This window comes from Carex rostrata, chromosome 6 (assembly GCF_964058835.1).
Source record: "Carex rostrata chromosome 6, lpCarRost1.2, whole genome shotgun sequence".
Taxonomy (NCBI): domain Eukaryota; kingdom Viridiplantae; phylum Streptophyta; class Magnoliopsida; order Poales; family Cyperaceae; genus Carex; species Carex rostrata.
The window spans coordinates 13,406,515-13,427,548 of NC_135923.1; the positions used below are offsets into that span (position 1 = coordinate 13,406,515).

At 36.2% G+C, this 21,034-nt stretch overlaps 1 protein-coding gene and 1 long non-coding RNA gene across 2 annotated transcripts; both read left to right on the top strand.

Moving 5' to 3' along the window:
- LOC144555143 (aldehyde dehydrogenase family 2 member B7, mitochondrial-like) lies at positions 1–5,879 on the top strand. The gene is made up of 11 exons (XM_078303376.1): positions 1–109; positions 1,301–1,438; positions 2,149–2,291; positions 3,119–3,272; positions 3,384–3,613; positions 3,696–3,785; positions 3,985–4,158; positions 4,256–4,393; positions 4,725–4,862; positions 5,034–5,095; positions 5,382–5,879. Exons 1-11 carry the CDS (start codon positions 31–33, stop codon positions 5,653–5,655), a joined length of 1,620 nt encoding a protein of 539 aa, XP_078159502.1. The 5' UTR covers positions 1–30; the 3' UTR covers positions 5,656–5,879.
- A 4,753-nt stretch (positions 5,880–10,632) lies between these two features.
- On the top strand, positions 10,633–17,976 carry LOC144555191 (uncharacterized). The gene is made up of 3 exons (XR_013511994.1): positions 10,633–10,672; positions 10,962–11,119; positions 17,849–17,976. It is a non-coding gene; the product is annotated as an uncharacterized LOC144555191 (long non-coding RNA).
- Positions 17,977–21,034: the final 3,058 nt, after the last annotated feature.

Sequence of the window (21,034 nt, forward strand, 5' to 3'; positions counted from 1 at the left end):
AGAGAGAAAGGAGATCTGAGATATTAAATTATGGCACGTGAAGCGGCTATTTCATCTATGCTATCTCGATGCCTGTACGCTTCTCGAAAAATTCTCAGTCCTCTCCTGAGTAAGACTCTTGTTTTATTCTCTCCATTTTGATTTGTTTATTAAAAATTTGGTTATATTTTTAGGGAGTTATCAATGCTTGTACCCAATGACAGTCATAGTTACGCATTCCTCACTATGAAAATTTAATCACACCAATTTTTTATGTTAGATATATTTTTTTGGATAAATATTTAGCACATAATTGTTGTAGCGATTATTTAGAAAGAGATGACAGTGAATTAGTTCACAATGTTGGTAATCGTGCAAATTTTGTTATTTAACTCTGTAACCTAACTTTTCAAATATTTGTCATACAATGTGTTTCATATAATATGAAAATTGAATACGAATTGTTAAATATTCGCTGCAGAATGAAATGACAATGGATTAATGGAAATTTATTTTAGTCTAAACTATAAAAAAGATTTTAGCCAACAAGTTAATTTATTATCAATAGATTCCGACTCTGAAAATTATCTGAAACATTTGATATCTTGGTTTTGTTAAAGTTAACAAGTAAATTTATTATCAATAAATTCTAACCCTGAGAAAAATTCGAAACATTTTTTATATCTTGGGTTTAATATTATTGGGTAGTTGCTAGATTTTGAACCCTCTTCACTTCTTTGCAGAACATCCCATTAAAGCTGTTATGTGTTCCATAATTAGTATTGAACCTGACCTAAAAAAAAAATAATTACTACTGAACCTGATAAGCAGTACAAATGGTAAATTATTAGAATGATTTTTAAGAGTTCTAAGACTTTTGGCAAATAAAAAAGATGGATATACATGGCTATACCACTAATGATACATAGTACACTATTGTTGTTGCTTTATTTTTACATATTCTTTGCTAATTCGTTGCCATACTATATATGTTCTAACTTCGTTGGCATTACTTATTTTTTCTGTGATCTAAAAGTAGTATAAAACTAAAAAAAAATGTCTTAATTTTCATATTTATTTGAGATTTTCGACAGCTCCAATCGTAAATCCACACCTTAGACAGGAAAATCTGGGTGAACAAAATAGTCCTTTTGCATTTGCAACTAATTTTCTGAGACACTTCACATTTCCTTTCTGCATATTGAGATTTTAAACTGTTGACAAGAAATAAAAAGCTAAGGGACTAAGTTTTATATTAGAACTCATGTTTAACAAAATGAAAAAGATCTGACTATTTGATCGGTTTTATACACTCTTCTAGAAAGAAATCTCGGAGTAGCACCAGGAATTTCCCAAAGGTTCAGTACTTCGACTCTCATAGAAGATCCAATCACACCTCCAGTTCAAGCAAATTACACACAACTCCTCATCAATGGACAGTTGGTCGATGCAGCTTCAGGTAAGAATAATTCAACTAGCTTTACATAAAACCCAAATTTAAATGAAGAGAGATTGTGGTAATGTAACACTTGAGTATTAATTAATTTTATCTTTTTTTTTTTTTTTAAGATTAGCTGCATAAACCGACTAATGAATTAATTATTCTTATCAATGTGTGCTTGTCTTGGGTTATCAATTTATCAACAATGTCTTTTTATTTTATTTTTTTTGAAAAAGCTGATAGGAGCTACCAGTAGATTTTATCACCAATGTCAACACGTAATCAAGTACTTGTGTGGTACTATTATGTACTGAGATGATCTTCATATTTTATTGGAAGCCGTACTCAATGAGAGATTGAGAGCATGAAGAAGAGAATTGCACATTAAAAATTTCTACTATTTTCTGTTGTACTGACATTGAGTTCAACATTGGCATAATTGCTTGCATACACATGTAAAATTGCCAGTTCTGATTTCCCTGTTCTTCAAGGGATATATATGATATTGTTAATTTCTTTGTGAACAATACATGAGAAACTTATGGCTTCTTTTATTGTGCTGTTACCCATCCACCACAATTCTCAAACAACTGATTGAAACTTTGTTAGCTGTAAAATTGCACATAGATAGACCCATAAAATTTTAGAAGTTTCTATTTGAATTAGCACTGTAATTTTTTTTATTTCTTCTTTCGGAAAATAAATCTTACATGTTAATTCTTTACCAGGCAAAACATTCCCAACCCTGGACCCACGCACAGGGGAGGTGATTGCACACATGGCAGAAGGAGATGCAGAGGATATAGAACGTGCGGTCAAAGCTGCACGCAAGGCATTCGATGAAGGTCCATGGCCAAAGATGCCAGCTTATGTATAAATTCTCTTTACTATTCCTTTTATGTTGTTTAATAAATTACTAATTTTCACTGTCATGATTATACTATTCATATGAATTCCAACATCTTACATTGAATTTTTTGTCCAATTGAGATGATTAAACAGTAACTAAAACCACAACAGTTGGATTTGAGTTGGGAATGATTTTGCAGCTGATGATCTTGTGCATAATAAATTCTATCACATAAAACCTAAAATGCATCTATGTAACAGATGTCCAGTTAACAAGTAGGGGTAGCCGGGGAGGAGATAGTGGTAATGGAAGAAAGGGGGAAGTTGTCCGGGAATTGAAGTTTGAAGCTCTATGCTATGGGATTTCATTATATCGTTGGAAGGCGGCTAGTCAATGGGAAAAGATCGTCAAGCAAACTAACTTAAGACTACCTCTCTGAATAGTTGTCTCGTTTGATTATGATCTCACTGACAATGATTAAACAAAATGTAAACGGCTTAAGTTTCAGTAGCACTCTTTCCAACTAAGAAAATAAAACATATACAACCCACCCGAAATGGAGCCTAAGCTCTAAGCTCACCATTCAACCTACAGCCCGACATTTCCGAGATTTTTCTTTACTGCTTTGACATCTAAATCAGCTCCAACCACATGTGTTTTGCAAAACATTGCCAAGTACTTCTGAATCATTTTTAACTATGATTATATGAGAAACATTGCAAACCGTATTTCAACATAAAAAAAGTTAATAGTAAAATTTAATGACACCCTGAAGGAATGTAGACTGCCTATGTAAATGAGATAAAATTATGATTTTAAATACTGAAACCAGCTTTTTCGGGTGACAGGAAAGATCACGCATCTTGTTTAGATTTGCGGATTTGATCGACAAACACAATAATGAGCTGGCAGCACTGGAGTCATGGGATAATGGGAAGCCATTTGAACAGTCGGCAAAGATAGAGGTTCCTATGCTGTCTCGCGCCATTCGTTACTATGCTGGTAATTTATACTGTTAGTTTTCTTTCTTAATTATTTTTTTAAAAATTATATGATGTAACAAAATTTTGTACTTAAATTATCTTATTATTGAAACTTTGCAAAATTTCATAGGATGGGCTGACAAAATACACGGGTTGATTGTCCCGAGTGATGGGCCTCACCATGTGCAGGTATTGCGCGAGCCCATCGGTGTGGTGGGTCAGATCATCCCCTGGAACTTCCCTCTCCTCATGTTTGCCTGGAAGGTGGGACCTGCTCTGTCATGTGGCAATACTGTGGTGCTCAAATCTGCTGAGCAGACTCCACTCACTGCTCTTTACGCGGCCATGCTGTTGCATGAGGTCAGTCAGTTCATAGTTGACCAACTCCTTGTTTAAATTCTGGATAATAATGTTTCCATTTTGTAAATTTATAATGTTTCAGGCCGGGCTACCTGATGGCGTGTTGAATGTGGTGTCAGGTTTTGGGCCCAAAGCTGGTGCTGCTCTTGCTGGCCACATGGATGTTGATAAGGTACATTTCTAAAATAACTTCTCACATGCAGTTATATACTTTTCCTTGAACTATAGTTTCTTATGCCACCTGCTCAATTTCAGAAAATTATTAAGAAATCGGATAGAAGAATTACTAATCAAAGAGAGTTAGTTCTAAGACTTGTTGTTTGTAGTTCATAATTCCAAATCCTAATAATAGTTTCTTTTTCTTTGTTGAGATTGCTTTCACAGGGTCAACCGCCACTGGAAAAATCATACAAGAATTGGCAGCTAAAAGCAACTTAAAGGCAGTGACACTAGAGCTTGGAGGCAAATCTCCTTTTATTGTCATGGATGATGCTGATGTTGATCAAGCTGTTGAGCTTGCACATTTTGCTCTTTTCTTCAATCAGGCATATGAACCTTTCTCTTAAAAAAAATAATAATAAATGTCTATCTTGGGAGTTAACATGAGGGAATATATTAATCATTTGTTTCTCCTTATTATAGGGACAATGCTGCTGCGCTGGTTCCCGCACATTTGTGCATGAACGCGTGTATGATGAGTTTGTCGAGAAGGCAAAAGCACGTGCCTTGAAGCGTGTTGTTGGTGACCCATTCAAGGAGGGAGTCGAACAAGGACCCCAAGTAATTATTTATTTCATATTCAGAACTTCTGATTTTCCTGACAAAAATTATATAACGAATATTTAAGTGTAATCAGACTATCTTCGCTATCAAAACTTGAGATGTTAGGTCTGGGTAAATTTGTCAGAATTTATCTAGGTCAGAAAACTTCCAACTTTTTGACAGATCTCGTCATTTCGAATTTGTCTTTCACATAGGTTCTTCTATGGTACCAGTTCCTTTTGATCTTCACTTTAACCCATTTTGTGCTGGAAAACCTAAGTTAATTGTAATTATGCAATTAAACAACAAGAAATAATCTATTTGACAAAGACAAATTTGAATTTTGCAGATTGATAACAAACAACTTAACACGATTTTGAGATACATCAAGTCTGGCATTGACTCTGGTGCCACCCTAGTGACAGGAGGAGAAAGAGTAGGAACCAAGGGTTTTTACATCCAGCCCACCGTATTTTCTGATGTCAAGGTATGTCTTTATAAAATTCCTTTTACTTTTTTCTTTCTCAAGTTTATTTCAGAGATTATTTCCTCTTTTTATAAGCCAATTACATGTAGCTTATTCTTGCCCAAATGATAATTAAATACAGCTCATTCTTTGTGTTATTGTAGTGATATCTAGTCTTTGATGAATTTACAGGATGAGATGACCATAGCACAAGAAGAGATTTTTGGTCCGGTTCAAACCATTCTCAAGTTCAAGTAAGGCTAATGACTACATGTGATTTATAATATTACCTATTTACATGTACTCATCTTCCAACTAGTAAAATGTTTAGATCTATCACTGATAAATCATATTTTCTGTGATATATTATATAGTTGAGACCGGTTGCTAGCAAATTTCAAGAGATCAATTTAGTCAAGTGTTTTCTCTAGCCTAAGATACCTTTTCTAAACCAGCCTATGGTCCAACCAAAGTCCCAAAATACCCTTCTCAAAGATCTGACTTACAAGTTAGAACGTTCCCTTTTCGTTTGAATAACAGGGATTTGAATGAGGTGATACAGAGGGCCAATGCGACCCCATACGGGTTGGCGGCCGGAGTGTTCACAAACAATCTGAACTCCGCAAACACGCTGATGCGAGCACTGAGGGTAGGAACGGTGTGGATCAACTGCTACGTCATATTTGACGCGGCGATTCCGCTTGGTGGGTACAAGATGAGCGGCATTGGCAGAGAGAAGGGCTTGGACAGCCTCAGTAACTACCTCCAGACCAAAGCTGTCGTCACTCGTTTAAACAACTATGCTTGGTTGTGATGTTTGCCGGCATTACCAGACTTGTCATGGTCTTTTGAGGAGTACGGTCTTTTGAGGAGTATGATTTGGAAATGCTATTAGGTTAATTTGTATGAATTTGTTTGATTTAGTATGCATAAATTTATTATGTGAATATACTTGTATGAATTTAGGATTTTGATATATTTGTATGTATGAATTTAGCTGTAAACTTAATTTATAGTAGTTGATTTTCTTAATTACAATTGAATTAAGAGCATTCCTCAATAATTAGTCATATAAATATTATTTTGTTTTAGCCATAATTGATAAGATGTGTTATGAAAATTTAAGATATAGCAGGAAAAAAATATACAAATTTATAAATCTGTCAAGCTAATAACGAGAGCTAGCTCGGCTCGCTCGGACAAGCCACGAGTCAGTCTTGAGCAATAGTTTTAGCTCGGGACTTAAAATCTAAACTCGCTCGCTCAGCTTGATACACTAACAAGCCGAGTACGAGTGTGGCCTAGCTCGCTCTTTAACAGCTCGTTGCCACCCCTAAATGTAAGTCAAATGGTTGTTCTGATCTGAACAAAATTTGCATTGCAAAACCCTGATTCATAATAGAACGACTATTTTTAATTAATATTACATATAGCGTACTGATATAAAAATTGGTGTTTAATGTATAAATAATTAGTCAATATTTTTTAGAAATAAATCCATTTTATGTTTGAGCTTTAGTTTTCATGAAAAAACTACACAATCTGCGTCTATATTCAATTTCATACAAGCAAGAAAGATACAGTAGAGACTAGCATTTAGTCTAGTGGCAAAGGCAATGCTCTCTGTGTGGGAGATTGCAGATTTAAAACATGGAAGGAATAATTTCTTGTAAATGTTAAATAGTTGAGTGACTTGATTTCCAATCTTTATTAAAATATATAAATAAATATAGTAACTTCTAAAACCATCTTTTTCTTCCTCTTTAATTTATAGCCTCCATATATTATATAGAGATGAGTTACGGTGAGCTATAGAGTAAAACACATTTATACTCCATGCAATATCTTCATTTTCAAAGTTTAAATAGCCGATTCGAACCTTCCAACATGTTTTTCATAATAAAATATGCTTGGAAACTAAATTTTACATTTTTTGAAATATTTTTACTATTTAATAAGCCGCTTTGAAAATCTGAAAATCCGGGTGAACAGTAAAAAATTTTGGACCACCGGATCGGCGATTTTCAAAGTGTCTTAATAAATAGTAAAAAAATTCCAAAAAATGTAAAATTTGGTCTCCAAGCACATTTCAATATGGAGATCATGTTGAGCGGTTCGAATCGGTTGTTTGGATTTTCAAAATAGATTTTTTTTGCCATGGAGTAAAAAACCTCTTTTACTCTAGAGAAAAGGTTCATGTCCATCATGTTTTGTCCACCATCTGTCCACAGCCTTATCCGACTCCCATTCAACTGACTTTAACTGTCAAACTCCAATGACCTGATCCATTTTCTAACGAGTTTTCATGGTAGCCGATCCCCACCAGCACGATTTCCTTAAATAAACCTTCTTTCTTCAACATCGTAATTTCCTTTTTACAAATTTCCGATCTCTCCCCGTATCTTTTCTCTCCTGATCCCTCTCTCCGTTCTCTTCTCTCACCATAATTCTGATTCTTATTCATTGATTTTTAGCTTTTGCCCCGTTTCTTTTGCATTCAGATCTGATCTCGACCGAAACTCTCTTCAAAATCTCTCTCAAATCATCACATCCACCTTTACTTCTACCTCTAAAATACCATTGCAAGATCGAATCTGAAGAATCAATGAAGAATCGATGCTAACTCGCTCGATAATGGGGCAAGAGGAAGAGAGGGACGAAGGGGCCCTTGACAGCGACATTAACTTGCTCAGAGAAGAACGGTCTGACGCCTCATTGGTGTGAACTGGATACCGCAAATGTCTACTACTGGAGCAAGCAAGAGCGAAAGAGATGAGTTTAGATGGCGAAGGTAAATGAGAAGAAATGAAGAGGATAGCATCAGCGAGCAGATTCATTTTTGTTCATTTTATCTGCCTCCCTGCCTCCCTGCCTCCACGACATTGGTACCTTCTCTTTATTTTCACTAGCTCTGTAGATTACACATCCCCGGTGGTAACTTTGTTAGCTTGTAATAATCTAGAAGTCAATAATACGATAATTTTGATTATATAAAGCTTTGTTCATGAATTGGATGATTAATATCATTTTGTTGCCTTGAGTATTATTGCATTTATGGATCATTTCGAGTTCATGACTGAAATTGTGAAACTCCATAATAGAGATGATATATACTCTTAAAAGGTCACTGACCAAGGTAATTAGCAGGAACACTAATTACCGCTGTAAGGTTAGTATGTGGATTAAATGATGGTCAAGTTTTACAGACCATAGACAAGGAGTTGTCATTTTAATCACATAGATATATGTTCCAGGAACATGATATCTGGCAGACCCCGAATGAAACATTATACGGAATTGTGTTCGTGTCATTAATGCTTTCATTCAGTGTTAAGTTCTAAAGTATGAGGTATTCATCTTTCCTACTAAGAAATGTATATGTGTGATTGTTATCAAACGCTGTCGGTAAAATGCAGTTATAACGGTAGCTCTTCGGTATACATGGCTTAGCTGAGGTAGTGATGGTTTACCAAAAGTACTATTGTCCCTCGTATCTCTATACGAGCTATAGCATCACTGGGCCCCTTGATAGAGTAAGATTATCAGCGCGCGGTATGATTACAAGAGTAATCATATTTGATAATCTGCTCAAGATCAAGAAAAGATTAAGTTTACAAGGATGACACACACCTATCTTGAAACTAATCTGATAGCTACGTGACAAAAGAACTGACACAAGTAAATTGTTTACTGGATCGTGATATTGTATTGTACAGCATCATCTGTGTAATTGGATGGTCATGATGCATTTTGCCAGATGCCTCTCATGATTATAGAAGTTAAAACAGTTTTAATTCTATTTACCAACATAACACAGATCCTATCGGGTCACACCATATAGGAGTTAATCGGAGAATCTTATTGTGATTGATTATAAATTGGTTATGATCAATAGTAAGATGGTTATAATTAATTATACGTGTTATAATTAAATTATAAATGTTATGTAAAAATAACAAGCAAAAACATTAGTTAATTTATAAACGTGTGTGACACGTTGTATAAAAGTTAACCGGTTAATTTATAAATGTGCAGGACACGTTGTATAAATTACCGAAACAACAACCGCAAGAAAAATATATATAATTGTTTAGAATAATTATACGAATATTATTTGTATTCGGGCCGAGGGCATTCGGGTCTTTTCAGATTCGTCCTTATCCGCATGACATGTCATCGATCCTATCCAGATGACACGTCATCGATCCTATCCAGATGACACGTCATCGATCTTATCCACATGACATGTCATCCTTATCCATTCAATGACATATCTTGTAAATAGGCATATGTTGAGGGGTATTTCGGTCTTTTGCGAACCTCCTCAAAACCCTATAAATAGATGGGTGCATGTAGAGAGAAAAATCGCTAATTCACTTGTATCGTTTCGTGCAGAATCGAATCGGTATTTTCTCTCTTTCTCGGTTTCTCTCCCAAATAGTGTTTTGGTTGAGAAAAGAAAGTTACACGTAGTTGACGTATAATCTTGCGGGTTGTTGTGGAGTATATTTACGGGATTGATGAATAGTGTTTTACCGAATTTCGCGGTATGTCAGTTTTTGCTTATTGATGAAACTGAGTAACCGAAAATTCGTGTTTACGGGTTTTCGTCTTTTTCCCCGTGAATAGTATTTTTGCAGAATTCTGTAGTTTATAGTATTTCTGGCAAAAGAAATAAACCACTCTCTAGTTAGTCCTGGTGGATAACCTATAGAGGTATCACACGTGTGATACTCCGAGTCGATTCCTTCCCTGGTGAGGCTCTACTCTCTCGGTCTGCATTCCAACTGTGATTTGGAAACAAGATATAAATATGTTATATTAATCTATTTAATTGGTAAGTAGATTAAAGTTTTAGAAATCAATCATGGAGTAGATCTGTAAAAGGATTAAATTGGGTTTTGATGCCAAAGGAATACTGAAGGTGGACCGCCTTGGAAAGTTTCCTGACATGCCCCGTTTAATCATTGGCTTAAGTTAGAAGTAAAAATTTTTGTTCTACGTTCTTTCCGCAACTTAAGTCTAAACGAGTTTTGGTTACCAGCCCCGAAACCCAACAAACTTAATGATTTGTATTGTCTTATCGTTAGAGTATGAGGTCAGATCCAATACAACTCCTTTACTTATCAGGTTAGTGTGTGGTTTTTTGCTTTGGCATTTCGTCAAACAAGTTATGTGCATGGTTTGATTTGTGATGGTATCATTTTTTGTTGTGTAGGATTTGAATGGTGGGTTGTCAGGTCGATGGATTCCATCTCTCTTAGGATCAAAGAGCATGTTTATGAAGTATAATCTCGCAATTAAGTTGAATTAGTATTACACAATCTATTTATGAGATTGAAGATGACCGATGGGACTGTCTCGACCCCCTAGAAATGACCGATCACCAGGATAAGGCTGTCCTTTCTCTTTAATCTATCTCATCGGTTCTTGCATTAAATTGGTGTTGAATATTATAGATTCATACTTGGAGTAATGAAATGTTCATTTCCATAGTTCTTTGATTGAACTTTACTTATTGCAACACCAAATCTGGATAGTCCACCTAATTGTGCAAGTTGACTGATAAACTACCGTGTTATTGACTCGGGTAGCTTGCGAACATTGAAGGAGAAGAGAGACTTCTTCTACCTTTTTTCTCGTATCTTGCATAATAGCAGGCCCATTGGCCATCAGGTTATTTATTTATTTTTCTTCTTTTCAGTTGTAAAAAATTTGTTAGTGTACAAATGATTTTTTACTTCTGAAGAACTCAGAATTAATGTTTTGATGGTTAATATCTCATATAGGAATAAAATTCATGGAGCAAAGAACGAAAATGAACTAATGAGGTACCATCAAATCATATATTAGTGTGACATCTATTTTTTGCATGTAATTTCCTTTGCAAAACAGTACCTTGCTTTTATTTCAGTAGTTTTTTTAGTGCAGTCTGGAATAAGAATGAGAGGTGAGAGAGAGAGCCTTGGGCGGAAGAATTTCTCGCTTGAATGAGACAGAAACTGGAGATATCCAGTGCTGTGTTGAACAAAAGTCTAAGAAGAATGAACATGGTATATTTGAAAATATATCACCATTACCATACTACTAAATGACATATGTAATTTGTGTATATTGCAGACATATCAATTCATTGTCCTCAAAGAGTGTAATGGGGGTTGTATCTATTCTTAATCTTCTGAACTTCTCTTGATTTTGGTGGCCTAATAGTAAATTAAGAGAAGAGGTACAATCTGCAGCATTTGAGCTTGTCTCATGGTTTTGAGGTTTTGATCAAGGTGCTTGATCGGCGTAAAGCGCAACACAAGTTTCGGTACGCTTGGGAGCGTACCTTTTAAACCTCGGTTACACCTTCCGATTAGGGTTGCAAGTGCACAACCCTATCGAGGAGTATAATCGGGTATCGATCCACATGGACGGTTTCTTTATCTAGAATTTTACTTAGCTTAGCTAAAGACTAGAAGTGAGAAAAAGGGGTTTTGGTGTTTAATTTTCCTAAGGAATCAACTCAAGCAATCACACAATGATATAGAATAGTAAATGTGCAAGAAAAGGTATAAACTGTGTTTTGATTTGGGATAAAAGGTGTTTCAAGGGTTTTAGACTTCATCTCTGATTTGCCTCTAGTGGTACGGCCCTTACCAAGTTGGTACGGCCAGGCCGCACCAACCTGGTATGACCAAGCCGTATGGGGCTTGGTACGGGTAGGCCGCACCACTCTTGTAAGGGCCGTACTGGTTTACCAGAACAGAGCTTACAAGTTCGAGTTGATGCATTTCTTGCTGGTACCTCGTATTAAACTCTTGATAAAGGTTCAATTGACCATACCTAAGGTTCCTAAACCTCAACTCTCGTTTGTTGGTTCAAGATCTAAGTTTTGGATTCAATTCTTCACCTTCTAGGGTTTCTAAACCTCAACTCTCGTATTTTGGTCCAGATCCTCTAGTTGATTGATTGGAGATCTAAGGTAACCTCTAATCTGTCGATTAGAGGAGAATTCAACCTTTCGGCTTCAATTCGATCAAGTCTACCTAAAGGGATTGGTTTGGTTGAGAGAAGGCAATGGTCACATGACCTTGTTAGGGTTGATCTACCACTATAGGCACACCACATGCAATCACAGCAACACAAAGCAATCAAGACAAGCAAATTCACAATCAAATCAATCACAAGAGTTCATACAAGATCCAAATCAAGAAAAGCAACACAAATCAAGAAAATCCATCTACAAACCCTAGAAACGAAAGTCTACTACTCACAAGTCATGGATCTGTCCAGATATACAAGAAAAGAGATAGAGAAAGTCATGAAAGAACTAGATTGAAGATCGGGAATGGAGAAGGTGTAGATCCGTCGATTCTCGCCTCTTCCTCTTCCTTGATCTTCTCCTCTTGCTCCTTTGCTCTCTTTCTCTCTTTCACTGAGCTCTCAATCTGGAATGAAGTGGAATCCCCGAAAATGGAGAGATCCCCCGCTTTAAATAGCCTCTGCCAAGATTTGAATTCTGTCAGGCGGCATCTATGTACGGCCCGTACCAAGGTGGTACGGCCAGGCCGTACAAGATGGGAAAGAGGCTGGATCGGCTAAGTCTGGTAAGGGCCGTACCAAATCTGGTAAGGGCCGTACCAAGTCTGGTAAGGGTTGTACCAAATCTGGTAAGGGCCGTACCAAATCTGGTAAGGGCCGTACCAAGCCTGGTAAGGGTAGGCCGTACCAAGTCTGGTAAGGGTAGGCCGTACCAAGCCTGGTAAGGGCCGTACCAAGGTGGTACGGCCAGGCCGTACCAAGCCTGGTAAGGGTCGTACCAGGGAGTCCAAAAACGCCGTTTCTTCGTGTATTTTGCTCCAATCCTGCAGAAAACAAACAAACTCTCAACAGTACCAAATTCTAAGGATATATCAATGAAATGCACATGATTTTGACAATTTAGAACGTGAATTTGGTACGAAATCAAGTCAAATATAGGCTAAATATGCGAGGTATCAAATTCCCCCAAGCTGAACTCTTGCTTGTCCTCAAGCAAAGATCTGTTCTTTGTTACCGGGTTGAACTCTAAATGCAAGTTAAGTTCCTAAATGTGAAAATTTACATGAATTGCTTAAATCAAGAACCTCGAGAATCTTTATGGTATGATTTGGACTTTCCTTGATCAATTTTGATTCACCCCACAAATTGACTAATCAAACTTCAAGTTCTAGAATGTTTTAATACTTGCAAAGCTGAATACTCGAATTGATCAATCTATCATTCTTTTACTAAAACCAAGCTCTCATTTGTGGAGATTTTCCCTTTTTCTCCCCCAAGCTTGGAACAAACTTAGGTTAGCAAGTCCCGGACTTCGTGTGTTGATATATGCAAAAGTTATTTTTTTTCTTTTCTAAATTTGGGAGACGAGCTCAAAGGCGCCCAATAGGACTTATTGCCAGTACTCTTATTTTCTCCATCCTTTATTTATTTCTTTTTTTCTTTTCTAAATTTGGGAGACGAGCTCAAAGGCGCCCAATAAGACTTATTGCCAGTACTCTTATTTTCTCCATCTTTTTATTTTATTTTATTTTTCTTTTGCACATACCATGAATACACACATCCATTGGTATTCATTCATACCAATGAATATCCAAATCTATCTTTATTTAAAATCTCCATTTCCCTATTTAAAAGGCACAGTTCAGTTTCAAAAATTGATTTTTGATACAATTCAAGTTTTCATCCTTTCAAGTTCTCAAAACATCCCTTCCTAATCAGTTCTTTGATCAATTATGAGGTTAGTTCTAATTATTCAAAGTCATCCAAATCACAACCAAAATTGTTCGAACAAGTCCTTAACCCAAGCAATCACACAAATTTATCACCTAAAAATGCAAATTTTGGAAAAATAAACATGACCTAAATGCAGATACAGTTTTCTTTTATTCACCCCCCCAAGCTTGAATGAAGCATTGTCCTCAATGCTTGAATTCACACAAGAAAAAGTAAATAGAAGAAAATATGGAAACTAACCAGACATGAAGTGAAGGGTGAGGCGGGGGCGCCTCACTGGTTGGTGGGAGGTGGATCGGGTGGTTTTTGGTGGAGCGCCTTGTCGAATGTGTCGGAGGGATACACCATTCTTTCCTCATAAGGGTCGGGTGGTTTTTTCTTTCTAACACACCAAGGAACATAATGCATCGACCAGGTTGGTTGTGCACAGCCCGTATGATGGTCTGCATGGTCCGTGTGTCTGTGATCATCCGCTGGTAAGGTCTTGTGCATGCATGTGGCTGGGTTCGTGCTCATCAGCTTCTCGATCAAGCTCGCGATCACATTTTGCTGAGTTTGGAAGTCCTCAAAGTGTCCAGCAGTGCAATACGGGGGCAAATCTGAATGGAGCGTTGTGTTCTCAAACACTTGCAAAAGAAAAATCCACCCCATATCTTTCAAGTCTTTGATCGAGCACCCGATCGCGCTTATGTGAGCTTTCAATTTCCCCAAGAGTGTGGCCGTCCGATCAGGGTTGAGATCTGCATTTACAATCACAGGACAGGCTTTATCTGGGTCGAGGAACTCGTACCTGAAGTTTACTGGAAGAGGCTTGAGTTCAGGGGTCGGACTCTCTGTTTGGATTTTGACGCGGCTCGCGTCTGGTGCAATCGGCTCGCGTGCGGACCCCACGTGGGTTTCATCCGACCCGCTTCCTCTGGTCTCCAGGTCTTCAGGTTGTGGCATGCGACTCGCGTGAGATTCATGCGGCCCGCATCCAGGTTCTCCCAGGTCGACAGTGGTCACATCTGCTCCATACACTGATTCCAACTCGCTTGTTTCAACCTGCAACTCAGAGCTTGATGCGAGTCGCATCTCTGGAATGCGGGTCGCGTCAGATGGGATCTGACCTGTTAGGTTGGCTGGTTCCTTGTATTGGGCCCCACTTCTAAGAGAGATTGCCTTTACCTCTCCTCTTGGGTCTGGTTCTGGTTGAGCGGGTAGCTTTCCAGGTTGAGGTTGGCTCGAGGTGACTATGTGACTCAACTGCTCCAGCAACTTATTCTGAGCAGCTAGTTGAGTAGACATAGATTGCATTTGATCCCACATGATTTGATTCATTTTCCTTTGCTCGTGTGCGAAGTCACTCACGGCGGGATCAATGTACGGCTCGGGTGGATCGGATTGGAATGAGCAATTGTTTGAGTTATCGAATGATGCATTGTTGTAGAAATTGCTACCGTAGTTGCTGAGATAGTTGACCTGTTCGGTTTCCTCATCCCAATCCGCCAGTGGGCAATACTCGTAAGAGTGCCTCCTATCCCCACATATGGCACATGGCTGTGGTTGATGGTTACCGATTGCCTTCATGCTCATTTTGATTAGAGCCTCTTGCATGGCCTCCTCCAACTCGGCAGCTCTAGCATATAGAGCTGTGATCTGATCAACCCTGTATCGACCGCCTCCTCCTCCTCGAGAATTGTCGTGGCCGAACCACTGTTGGTATGTTTCCATAGCGTCTTGAGCTTCTCTGTCTCTTCCACGTGAGTCGCGTCGGTTGTGATGCGGGGTGCGTCGAGAGGTGGTTGTGCAGGAAGAGCTGTGTTCCTGTGGTAAGAGAAAAATAAAAGAAAAAAGATACAAATTAAAATCTAGATTAGCTAAGATAAGCAAAAATCCAGAAAATGGTAGCCGTCCCCGGCAACGGCGCCAAAAACTTGATCGGCGTAAAGCGCAACACAAGTTTCGGTACGCTTGGGAGCGTACCTTTTAAACCTCGGTTACACCTTCCGATTAGGGTTGCAAGTGCACAACCCTATCGAGGAGTATAATCGGGTATCGATCCACAGGGACGGTTTCTTTATCTAGAATTTTACTTAGCTTAGCTAAAGACTAGAAGTGAGAAAAAGGGGTTTTGGTGTTTAATTTTCCTAAGGAATCAACTCAAGCAATCACACAATGATATAGAATAGTAAATGTGCAAGAAAAGGTATAAACTGTGTTTTGATTTGGGATAAAAGGTGTTTCAAGGGTTTCAGACTTCATCTCTGATTTGCCTCTAGTGGTACGGCCCTTACCAAGTTGGTACGGCCAGGCCGCACCAACCTGGTATGACCAAGCCGTATGGGGCTTGGTACGGGTAGGCCGCACCACTCTTGTAAGGGCCGTACTGGTTTACCAGAACAGAGCTTACAAGTTCGAGTTGATGCATTTCTTGCTGGTACCTCGTATTAAACTCTTGATAAAGGTTCAATTGACCATACCTAAGGTTCCTAAACCTCAACTCTCGTTTGTTGGTTCAAGATCTAAGTTTTGGATTCAATTCTTCACCTTCTAGGGTTTCTAAACCTCAACTCTCGTATTTTGGTCCAGATCCTCTAGTTGATTGATTGGAGATCTAAGGTAACCTCTAATCTGTCGATTAGAGGAGAATTCAACCTTTCGGCTTCAATTCGATCAAGTCTACCTAAAGGGATTGGTTTGGTTGAGAGAAGGCAATGGTCACATGACCTTGTTAGAGTTGATCTACCACTATAGGCACACCACATGCAATCACAGCAACACAAAGCAATCAAGACAAGCAAATTCACAATCAAATCAATCACAAGAGTTCATACAAGATCCAAATCAAGAAAAGCAACACAAATCAAGAAAATCCATCTACAAACCCTAGAAACGAAAGTCTACTACTCACAAGTCATGGATCTGTCCAGATATACAAGAAAAGAGATAGAGAAAGTCATGAAAGAACTAGATTGAAGATCGGGAATGGAGAAGGTGTAGATCCGTCGATTCTCGCCTCTTCCTCTTCCTTGATCTTCTCCTCTTGCTCCTTTGCTCTCTTTCTCTCTTTCACTGAGCTCTCAATCTGGAATGAAGTGGAATCCCCGAAAATGGAGAGATCCCCCGCTTTAAATAGCCTCTGCCAAGATTTGAATTCTGTCAGGCGGCATCTATGTACGGCCCGTACCAAGGTGGTACGGCCAGGCCGTACAAGATGGGAAAGAGGCTGGATCGGCTAAGTCTGGTAAGGGCCGTACCAAATCTGGTAAGGGCCGTACCAAGTCTGGTAAGGGTTGTACCAAATCTGGTAAGGGCCGTACCAAATCTGGTAAGGGCCGTACCAAGCCTGGTAAGGGCCGTACCAAGGTGGTACGGCCAGGCCGTACCAAGCCTGGTAAGGGTCGTACCAGGGAGTCCAAAAACACCGTTTCTTCGTGTATTTTGCTCCAATCCTGCAGAAAACATACAAACTCTCAACAGTACCAAATTCTAAGGATATATCAATGAAATGCACATGATTTTGACAATTTAGAACGTGAATTTGGTACGAAATCAAGTCAAATATAGGCTAAATATGCGAGGTATCAGAGCTCATTCTCTGGCTTAGTATTAGCTTTTAATTGACCTTTACTGTATTAGTTCATTCTATTTTTCTGATGTACAAACAATTTGAGTTATCAATTAATGTGCATCGAAATACTATGATGCTATAGGATTGTAGTTTATGGTGGTAAAGATGTAAATTTTTGTATACAATTTGACATTGCCTGATCATTCCCTTGATAATTAAGCTTAAATTTAGCTCTCAAGTGAAAATTTATTTTCATTCCCTTGATTGTAGTTTATGGTGTTGCAGAGAGGTCTGTATGATTTTTAACTTTACATGATGTACTTACTAATTTTATTGGTTTCATTAGTAAGTTTATAGGATTTTTGCCATTACATATGATAAATAAGTTAATTGTGTAGGATACATCTGTCAATGTTATAAGATACATCTGTTATTTTATAGGAAACATCAGTTAACTATATTAGTTATATCAGTTATTTTACATGATTTATTTTGCACATACATAAGATACATCTATTAATTTCATTGATTAGATAAGTTATTTTACAGGATTGTTTTTATCACCTATATAGTATACATTATTTAATTTTATAGGATACATCAGTTATTTTGCTTGATTGATTTTAAAGGTACATAGGATATATCAGTTAATTTTATATGATACATTAGTTATTTTGCTTGATTGATTTTGCAGATTGTTGAAATGGTTTTTACAATATGGAGGAGAGAGATGAGAAAGTGGCAATATGGAGGAGATATGAGGAGACGATCTGAGAGATGCGATATGGAGGAGAGATGAGAGCGAGGTAATCTGGAGTATTAATTTTATTAATTTTACATTATTCACCTTGTGGTTTTACAATATACATCTTGTGATTTTACAGTATTCATCTTTGTTGAACGATGATGTATTACAATTTGCAATTGTTATTTTTATAGTTAACATTATACATAGATTTGTTTTATAGTTTACATCTGTCAGTTTTACAATATTAAAATTTTACAGTTTGTATATTTGTTCTTATATTTTAAGTTGATAGTTCTAATTATAGTATTGAAATTTTGTATTTTTTACATTTTGTTTTATCGTTTTCATCTGTTTATTTTACATTATTGAAATTTTATAGTTTATACTTTTTATTTTCACAATTTAAGTTGACAATTTTACAGTATTGAAAATTGATACTTTTTAAATTTTATTTAATAGTTTTTATCTGCTAATTTTACATTGTTGAAAATTTATAGTTTTTACGTTTTGTTTTCACAGTTTAACTTGATATTTTTACAATATTGAAAATTGATATTTTTTTAAAAAAATTATTTTATCGTTTTCATCTGTGAATTTTGCATGACTGCAATTTTATAGTTTGTACATTTTATTTTTATAGTTAAAGAGATCAATTTTACAGTATTCATTATTTTGATGATTTATTTGTGTGTTCATTAAATAAAGAAAAAAAATATTCGAAAAATTTAATTTTGCCTTAAATAACTGCCAATAACTAACACTAACAGTCAATAACTTCCTATAACAGTAATTTCCGAAAGTACACTTGAAAGTACATTTTTTTGTTCTGTTGTACAAGTTGCAATTTGTTTCTAACAATCTTGGAACCACTTTGAATACTAGATGGTTGATATTTTATTAACTGACATATTTTATGTGATATATTGTATTATTATACGACATGTAGAAGTAGTTTTACAGTATTCGTGCAAATGAAAGCTGTGGACAAATGGTGGACAAAAGGCTGTGGACAATTAGACGTTTCCTTTTGCTATTAAGTATGGCTTAGATACCACTAACAAATTATTTGGTGTCAAAATCACTATGTAATTTTTTTATTCCGAATATAAATATCATTGCTCGTTATTGTTTTACTGATATCCACCTGCGTAGTGCTAATCATTACCTAAAATAATGAGCCCTTGAGTTAATAATGTAGCAAATAAACTGTTTAGGTACAAAAGCAGTCATTGCTCTTGGGTATAATGCTATTAAAATTTTATATTTAATAATTTTGTAAAAGTTAAAATATTTAGAAAATTTGACGTTGAATTTGGAAGAAAAAAAAAAAAAAAACAAACAAGAAGGTTGGTCTAGGGAAATCCATCCCTGTGAAACCACTTGGTTGCACCTATCTCATAAAATCAGTAGAAAATTATTTGGAAATTCACCATCAGATTTCCTAAATATTTAATCTAGGAATTAATTTTGATCAGCAAATTTTTTTTCTGACGACACTAACGGAGAAACAATAATACTATTAGAAAATGCGAATGGATGATTTGGGATTTTCAGAAATGTAGTATTATGAAATATATTTGTTTTCCACGCATTGAACGCAGATCATTTTCCATTGCGTAACTTCTGATTTCTGTTCTCTATCTTTTTTTACTCGAACAGTAGGTTTCAATTTCATGCATCCATCAAGAATTAAAGATTGCCCAATGATTTTCTTTTCTACAACATCCTTTATCTCAATCGATCGGAGCCGTTCTTATTTAATTGTTACAATTAGAAACACTATGCTTAGGATGAGAGGTAGAATAGAGAGAGTTGACCCTATGAAGAAGTATTAATTGTACTCTAGAGAGATTTTATTTCATAATTAGAGTTATGTAATTAGTGTCCTTGTAAATTACTTTTTTTTTATCAAATATATACTCAGCAATTGCTTACAACCTTAATATATATATATATATATATATATTTCAAATATTTATTTCATTATATATTGCTTATGTATTTTTAGTCCATAGTTTAATTGTTACAAAAATTATTACCGATATTGAGAACTTTATTGTATATTCAATACCTGCCAATTTTATTGTTGTAAATAGTTTAGCATATAAACTATTTTTACTTTGGTTTCTGATATTTATTATCATTAAGCTTGGTTGACAGTTCCGTAGAATTATAAACTATTGCTATATTGTTAAGAATATAAAAGTCATTTCTGCGTAATCAGAAATGATATTTTATAAGTTTCTCAAAAGCGAAGGTCTTCTTTGTTTGTCTTCAATAATGATTCTCATAATCCTACTCTTTTACCAAAAGTTTTTTTTTTTTTTTTTTTGATTTGAAAGCTCTCTTTTACCTTTCTTATTTTTCCCTTTGTTGGTTGGATGGCCAGAGTTAAAGGTCAGTGAAGGGAACAATGCTCAAAATTAAATTGAATTTAGTTATATTTGTTTTCTAATTTTGGTAATCCACCTGTATGCCCAATAACAATCACTAATTCTTATCTAAATAGTTAATTTTCACTCAGCACTATATATATATACAGTACTCTGTGTAAATATAGAACCGCTTTTTTCGCAGTTAGAAGAATGCTACTGAGAAGAAATACAAAGAGACCATTAACAAAAGAGAGAGGAGATTTGAGATAACAAATTATGGCACGTGAAACGGCTATTTCATCTATGCTATCTCGATGCCTGTACGCTTCTCGAAAAATTCTCAGTCCTCTCCTGCGTAAGACTCTTGTTTTATTCTCTCCATTTTTATTTGTTTATTAAAAATCTGGGTATATTTTTGGGGAGCTTTCAATGCTTGTACCCAATGATAGTCAATATTTACGCATTCCTCACTATGGAAATTTAATCACCCCAATTTTTTCTGTTAAATATATATTTTTTTGGATAAATATTTAGCACATAAATTTTGTAGCGATTATTTAGAAAGAGATGACAGTGAATTAGTTCACAATGTTGGTAATCGTACAAATTTTTGTTATTTAACTCTGCAATCTAACTTTTCAAATATTTGCCATACAATGTGTTTCATATAATATGAAAATTAAATAAGAATTGTTAAATATTCGCTGCAGAATGAAATGACAATGGATTAATGGGAATTTATTTTAGTCTAAACTAA